The sequence below is a fragment of the Pogona vitticeps genome, chromosome 6 (genome assembly GCF_051106095.1).
Source record: "Pogona vitticeps strain Pit_001003342236 chromosome 6, PviZW2.1, whole genome shotgun sequence".
NCBI classification, from domain to species: Eukaryota; Metazoa; Chordata; class Lepidosauria; order Squamata; family Agamidae; genus Pogona; species Pogona vitticeps.
In genome coordinates this window covers 108,648,865-108,656,946 of record NC_135788.1, presented here as the reverse complement: position 1 = coordinate 108,656,946, position 8,082 = coordinate 108,648,865, and the positions used below count along the sequence as shown (strand labels likewise).

Sequence of the window (8,082 nt, the reverse complement as noted above, 5' to 3'; positions counted from 1 at the left end):
GGTGAAAGGCTGCATGACATTCCTGTGGAAGGAACCAAGTCAGCTAGGCAATCCAAATGGCAATTAGGGTGTGAGTGTGGTGAGGAAACAGAGAAAAATCCTCTAACAGAGGGGACTCTCACGTGTGTTCATAATCAGCTTATAAATCCTGTGGACCACACTCGTTACACCAATGAACAGGGACCTACTGCAACATGTGATTTCTGGAGTTTAGCAGGATACCTGTGATATCTCTGTTATCATCCAGCAATGGTTTCTGACCAAACACTGCTGAGGTAATTATTCCTGTCTGCACTTTTGGCATTTTATGCCTAAGCATGTGCATATAAATCTGCCAGATGAGGCAACAATTCTGGGGAAACATACAGCACGACGCAATGCGTTACTAATAAAGGAATCGCAAGAACTTTTATCGTTTTCATTCTCTCAAGAGAATAAAATTAGTATTTGACTAATTCTGGAGAATTAATATATTTTTCTTGTTCCTGACACCCCATGAAGTTGTAATGAGATATTTCTCTCTATATGTTAACAGATCGTTTTCTTCACAGTTGCCATACTTTCTCCCCATCATTCCTTAACATGGATTGACCTTCCCATCAATGACACCAGTGAACAGCTACCTATTCTAACCTATGGCTTCTGAACGTTGACAGGATACAACCACCATGCCTTGACTCCAACCTGTTGGGCTCTGGGTCTTTGTCTTCTGGTTAGTTTCACTTTGTGGAATTGTTTTGTAACTGAACTATGCTGTTTTTGTGAGGTACAACCCTGAGATTTTCATCTTTACAATGAAATATACAGCCATTAAATAAATACATAAATAAATGGTGCACGTGTGCACATATACACACATTCACACACACAATATAAAAGCTAGCAAGATTGGCAAATAAATTTTAAAGGCGTTATGCAGCCAGCCTTGCTCTTGCTAATCCAGTGAGACAGTAGGGGAAGCTTATCCCATTGCCAGTACTGGGGTCAGGACATATCCAGACTGGCCCTTTTGGTGTAGGCTGATGTGGTCTAAGTAGGGCTGGTTCAGTTGATAGAGGGAAACAATATGCAATTTAGTCTGATCCTCATGTCCAAATAGCATAAAGAGAGAGAGGGGCAAGCTACACATGGGAGTGCAAGGGGGGAGAACAGCCAGTCAAAACCATGCACACATCTGCCTTTTGTGTTCCTGTTTGGCTACACCAATTTTGGGGAGGGGGAGGGAAAGCAGAGAGAAAGGAGCAGGGACATGCAGAAAACGGGGTGAGCAATTTGCCAGCCACCCATCCTGATCTCACCAATGGAAACAAAAGAAAGGGATCCTCCCCTTTTGCACCTTGTATTGTACACACACACACACACACACACACACACACACACACACACACACACATGCTCGTGCGTGCGTGTGTGCGCAAACACACACACGCAAAGAAGAAGAGATGGGGATTGCTTGAAAGGTGCCAAGCAAATAAAAAAAGGGAAAGAGTGTATGTTTCTGAACAAGAGACTTCCCAAACAGGATCTCTGTGTGCCTGTAAAAATAGAAGAGACTCTTAACATGCTGCTAGAGATCCATGCACACCTCTCTGTTTGCACTTTGTTTTCCAGCTGTGCACTTGCTGGAAGGAATGACGTGTCTTTCTTTGCTTTCTTAAGTGTTCAATTTGCTGATCTCCCAAAGTGACTTGTTTATTAACCACTTCATGATACGGGAATTCAAACTGGAAGGAGCCTTGGCAGCTTTGACAGCTGCAATACTTGATTTTAGTCCGTTCCCTTCAATTGCATGTAGTAGGAACAGAGTAAACTAGAGCACACCAACCTGCACCAAAAAAAAGTAGGCGGCTTTGACAGGGGCTTTAAAAGGTGCAGGTTGGGCTGCCTTGTGGGCCACTTGTCACGTGGACACTGGGGGAAAAAAGGGGGCCAATCCATGCCAGCAGTGCACCAATCAGGGGGACAGATGTCTATCTGAATATACTCTAACTTGCAACTGAACCACATGAGGCACCTCAGGAATAAGGGGGCTGCCTAAGTGTTTCCTTCAAGACCAGGAAAACTAGCTTTGATGTAAACGCTTGCAGCTACTTTTGGGTTTCATCTGAAGGCCTAGGCTACTTAAACCATTCATTCTGACTTTTCTACTATTTCCAGTATCCATGTCACAAGCTGCCTTCTTTTTATGGCCTATCTTTGGATCATGCTCACCACTGGTCAGCAAATCCAGGTTTGACCTCAGACTGTGTTTGCACTTAACCAGCTGCCTCGGTTGGGGCATGAGCTTCAGCAGGCTCCTTTTTGGGCAGCAGAGGGGAAAGGTCTGCTGGGATCCCAATCCATTCAGGTAAGAAGGCTGCTGAAGGCCTGAAGACCCTGAGGAAGGGAGAATCTGGTAGGGTGTAGTTGGCCAAGTAGACAGTCTCCCCACCTACCAGATACCCAATCCAGATGCCAAAAGTCCCGATGGTCATTATGGTGTGGTTGCAATGAGCAAGGAGAGCAAAATCCCTCCCTGGAGAAGACTCCCGCCCATCCCCAGCAAAGTAAACATCCCCTCTGGAGGCATTAATGTTTTCTTTACACCACTGCATCCCATTGCTGGTCACCACGAAAATGGGATTTTGGTATTTCCCTCTGAAGTAATTCATGGCTTTCTCCAAGTAGCCCCTATCGGCCACCACACCTTTCCAAGTCCTGGGCATTACCCAGACGTAATCCCCTCTCCGGACGTGGACTCCAACATATGTCACCTCACGGCCTTCTCCTCTGAGGCCTCGAAGGTATTGATTGGCCTCTTCCTTGATATGGTCGTGGAAGGTGAATTCCCGAAGTATCTCCTGGCGGATATGGTGGTAAAAGGTGTAAGAACAAGGGTAGCCAGTCAACCGGACATATTTGCCCTTGATGTGGCGATATTCCTCTGACATCCAGTCATGCACACCGTAGTTTCTCCACCGGATCTTGGACACCACCTCAGCAGGGATGACAGGCAGCGTGATGCGGAATATCGGTGACAGATATTTGTGCATGGCTGGAAGGATGAAAGCTTGGTGTCCATTAAGTTTTGCTAAGGCATAGAGGGTGGCATATTCTCCCATCTGGTTCCCCAACCGTCCAATGGAGTTCACGGTCCATATGCCACGATCAGCTGCCTTAGTGGTCCTGTGCAATAAGCTGGTGTGTTCCATAAAGGAGCCGCCAGATGTGTTCTTGAACTTGACTCTCTGGAATTGGGAGGGAATCTTGTCGTACAAGTGCAAGAATGTGGAAACAGAGATGAGACCAAAGAAGTACAAGACATATAAACAAGAGGCTTTCTCAAAGGTACGTCCTTCTGGGAGATTCATGGTTGTACAAGAAGGAGTGCCTAGAAGAAGAGCAAAGATGCAATGAAAAGACAAGTAGCGATCCGCCCTCCTCCCTTGTAGCGAACAGAGGGCAACAGCACAGACATTTGCAAGTATGCTGAGAAGTGATGCTTGCTGCGGTCAGTGGAAATTTCCCCAGGTAGGTATGTGTATGGTTGCATCTCGAGTAAAGAAAGCTGATACTGATACAAAACTGTGGGGAATGGCACTTGTACTAGATTTAGAGTATGGTCTCAAAGCCCACAAGGGAACAATATTGTCTCAGTTCAGCAAGCTTGGGTTGGTCAGTCAGAGCCGGCCCTCCCGTTGGGTCCAAACAACCTGAAGACAGCATCTCCCTTTCTGAGCCTGGCTGACTTTTAAAATCATCGGAAGAGGCCTTTCTCTTGGTCTCGCCACCCTCACAGGTGCATTTGGTGCAGACATAAGAGAGGGCTTTCTCTCTTGCTGCCCTCAAGCTGTGGAACTCCCTCCCACAGGACACCAGGCTGGACCCCTCTTTGCTGTCCTTCAACAAGCAGGCCAAGATTCTTCTGTTCAGGCAGGCATTTCCTCAGGGACTGGTTGCCTAAAAGGAGGCTCCTAAAAATAGGTCTGCTTTTTTTTAGCATTGTATGTTTTAATGTTGTAAGTCAAATTGGGTCCCCTTGTAAAGTATGGATATTTCAAAATAATTAGTTAATTAATTTGAATGAGATGCCTGCCTCTTGCAGTAGGTTTTTGAGAGCATAAAATGGTAGCAAATTGTTGGCTACTTAATATCTTATGTTCATATTTTTTTACTGCTAAGCCACTTGTTATGCTTTCTGCTTCAGGTGTCAGAATACTTTGACTGTCCAAACGTACTATCCCTTTTGCCTTTGGTCATGTAAGGATTCCCTTTGCTACTGTTCTATAGGCAGCAAAATGTTTTCCAGTTGGTTTCTGGATTAAAAGCTGCTGATGCATCACCTGTGTATGTCATCCTGAGCTCCAGAGGGCGGGAAAAAAACCCCAGTATGAATAAAATAAGCCAGTAAAACATCCACCTACAGCATGATTTAATAACCATTGTAGTTGTAAAAGAGTTGGCCGTGTCAGGTTAAAAAATAAAAATAACATGGCTGATCAGTGGCTGTATTTCCTGGAATCCCAGTTGCTACTTGGAGCCATTTCCTGCCAGACAGCTCCATAATTAGTGCAAAAATCAATGCTTTCCCCTCGTTTGGCTTCATGATGATTCCACTTCATCAAGCAGTGTCGTCGTGAAGCCCTCAGAACCAGAGCAACACAATCTGCCGTCATCTTCAAATAGCATTATTAGCAGCCCCTCGTTCTGTGAGATTTCAGGGGCCGAAACATGATACCAGGTTATCACAGGCAGGGGTGGGTTCTTGTAATGTCATGGAGGTGAGGCAAGCAAGGTTGGGAGGGAAAAAAGCTTAAATGTGTGCTAACAATTTGTGCCAGTTGGGGATGAGTGCCTGGACTTTAAAGACACCTTATATCCTGAACTACTGAAATTGCCCCCCAGAGTAGAACTTTGGTCTAGATGGGCGGGGTAGAAATCCAATAAAATACAGTGGTGCCTCGCTAGATGATGATAATCCGTTCCACTGAAATTGCTGTTTAGCGAAATCATTGTCTAGCGAAAAGCATTTCCCCATTGGAATGCGTTGAAACTTGTTTAATGCGTTCCAATGGGGAAGAATTGTCGTTGTCTAGCGAAGATTGGCCATAGGAAAGCCGCTTTGCGAACTGCCGATCAGCTGTTTAAATAGTTGTCTGGCGAAGCTTAGATCCCGAAAACACCAGTTTTGCGAGTGCAGAGGGAGCTGTCAAAATCGTTGTCTAGCGAAAATTGGTTTGCGAAGCAGGGACCAAACATCGTCCAGCGAAATTCCATCCATAGGAATCACTGTTTTGCGAATCGCTATAGCGATCACAAAAAGTCAATGTCTAGCGAAAAAACTGTCATGCGGGGTAACTGTCTAGCGAGGTGCCACTGTAAAATAAATAAAATGAATAATTCACACATTCTCCTTTTCTAATGCTGCTTGGCCTGGGATCGGTCATTCTGCTATGACAATTCCCTGTGACTCCAGCCACAGCAATGAAATCAGGCAACCCTACTATTGAAGCTATTGGGGGGGGGGAAATATGGCACCCATCAGCAACTGAGAAGTCCATCCCACAGAAGTGAGCCATTTCCACTAAGAAGTAAGTTGCATAGGGTGCATAAACCGAGTGCATATTTATGAGATGCACCAGATGTGAGTGCTGATCTAGTCTCTTTTTAGATTGGGCGGGGTCATTTTGTGTATCAATTTTATATCAGAGTCATCCTTGAATTGTACAGATGTACATATTTGGATACTAGCGGACTGAGGAGACCTGAGTTCAAATACGTGCTAGGCCATGGAAAATCATGGGCAGGGATGGAACTGGTAAAACCACTCCTTAAATATCTCCCTTACCTTGAAAGCCCAATTCAGGTAGCTGTAAATCAATTCTGCTTTGATGGCACATAACACCCACCTGCCCAAGGTACATGGTTTGACTCATGAGTATGTCTTCTTAATCAAAGCAGGGCTGCTTTTTAAGTAAGCTTCCTAAGATTATACTACAAAGGAAATAGCATCTGCATAACAGCTGGTTGACTGACAAGCTTCAAAGTGCAAAGAGGTTGTTGGCACAAAGGAGCTGCCTTGGATCCCTTTTGGGGAGAATGAGAGGGTTAAAAAACACACACACACATACATAGATTTGCTGGCACTTGCTGATAACTGTAACCTGATCCAATGATTTCGGAAAGGAAAAAAAGTCTTCAAGGAGGCGACGAAAATTACAAAGCGAGACGCTGAGATGTTGCCAACGTTGGGTTTGCTCGCTGTATTCAGTAAAAGTAATGGAACCCTGAAACATGAAAATCATCCGTGGTTTTTCTGCATCATGTCAAGTTTGGAAATAGCAGCATCCCGGAGAAACTAGAAGAAACAATGAGAACATCTCTATCACACTGAGTACACTTGGACGCCTTGATGAAGAAACTTGCAAATGAATTAAGAGTGCATGGCATAATCAGAGTAATGAAAACCTTTATGAAATAACAACAGCGCTTCATAACATACCAGAGCCAGAAGACCTCTCCGGGTAAACCTCACTATATGTATGGAACACACATCTTGAGAAAGATTTATTAGGCTTTAGAAAGATCTGTTAGACACTCATTCTCTATATTATCAAAACTTAATAAGGACCAGAAACGTTAGTGTTTATTCTACCACTGCTGCTCCTTATTTAATGAAATTGTTAACAAATTGCTTTGTCTATTAAAAATCAGCAAAAAAATTTAAATAAATTATAGCTATTTAAATCATAGAGTTGAAAGGAATATTAAATGATGTCGATCCAAGATTTTCACTGGCAGTAAAAATCTCCGTCCTGACTCTGATTTCAAGAACACAGCTAGAGTATACGTGAGTAGAGATAAAATGTTAAGTACTTTACCAACGCGCACCAACAATTACTGCTGCCCTATCTCATTTCTCGCAATAGACTGGGAGTTATACTAAAAGTTAAGGGCCCTTCGCTGATGGGAGTTAAGTGGCTTATAGCAAGATATATAGAGAAACAAGCTACAAGGCAGATTTTTCCTCCTTTTTTCCCTTGCCGTAATTCAAGCAAAAAACAACCAACCAACCATTAAATCAACAGGTACACTATGAATTGATTCAAACAACAGGCAAAGCAATTGTCTGCATAGAATAAATCGACCAATGGCTTTCGGTCATGACCACTAACAATAGTCTTTGTGCTCAGCAGATGTAATATGTTGCTCAGTACCAGTTACGGGGAGGTAGAGAGGGGTGGCGTCTATTGTCTTAAATTTCTGCCGATGGCCCGATGGCTGATCACCAGAAGAAATGGTGGCAGGCTAGACAGCTCTTTTGCCCAGCTTAGCCAAATGGTCCTTATATTACTCCGATGTGGAGGAATAAAGCGAATTCATTATTAACCATGTAGTGTGGAGCCTCTGTGGGAAACGTGAGGGGAGAGCCGCAATCTCCTGCAGCAGGAGGAATTAGGAGTCCCAGTTTGGGGTGGATGGAAGGTCTCATCGAGACCCAAGAAAGGAAGGCAGGAGTTTCTCATAACCCAACTACAGCTCTTTCTGATAGATCAGGATTCCTTATAATTTGTCCCAGCAGAAATCATTAAACACCTAATCAGCCCCTCTAAATCTAGCATATTTTGCATCTCTCTTTTCCCAGGCGGTAGCAGTTGCACTGTATGATTCCTTGGCCCCCACCAAAGAAACCTCCTACATTTAACCAAATATATATATATGCTCTAAATCTAGCATATTTTGCATCTCTCTTTTCCCAGAGTGGCCTTGGCCAGATGGGCAGTATAAAAATGAAATCAGTTAATCAATCAATCAATCAATCAATATGTACCACCTGTCATTCCCCACTTGTGCAACCAAGATAGACACTCCAGGCTTACCTTGCTTTCTAGTTCTTCTCATCCATTCCACTGTCTTCTCAAGTTGTATTTTTCATGAACGTCAGGGGTAGGTAGGTATACGTTACTCCTCTCTCACCTGGGCTTATTGTACACATGACACATGCGCACAACAAAATGAATTTCCAGCTCAGTGTCCCTCACCTGTCCATAGTGAATCATTATCTAGCACTCCAGAGGGAAGGGTCCTATCTGGGGCAGTCCA

The 8,082-nt window shown here is 44.0% G+C and overlaps 1 protein-coding gene across 1 annotated transcript; it reads right to left on the bottom strand.

Moving 5' to 3' along the window:
* Positions 1-1,273: 1,273 nt before the first annotated feature.
* FUT2 (fucosyltransferase 2 (H blood group)) lies at positions 1,274-7,683 on the bottom strand. Its single transcript, XM_072976734.2, has 2 exons — positions 6,111-7,683; positions 1,274-3,370 (listed from the first exon to the last, which is right to left on the bottom strand). Exon 2 carries the CDS (start codon positions 3,348-3,350, stop codon positions 2,256-2,258), a length of 1,095 nt encoding a protein of 364 aa, XP_072832835.2. The 5' UTR covers positions 3,351-3,370; positions 6,111-7,683; the 3' UTR covers positions 1,274-2,255.
* Positions 7,684-8,082: the final 399 nt, after the last annotated feature.

What these genes read in the sequence shown, in the direction of transcription:
- FUT2 (XM_072976734.2), bottom strand. Translation starts at nt 3,350, where the DNA reads ATGAATCTCCCAGAAGGACGTACCTTTGAGAAAGCCTCTTGTTTATAT.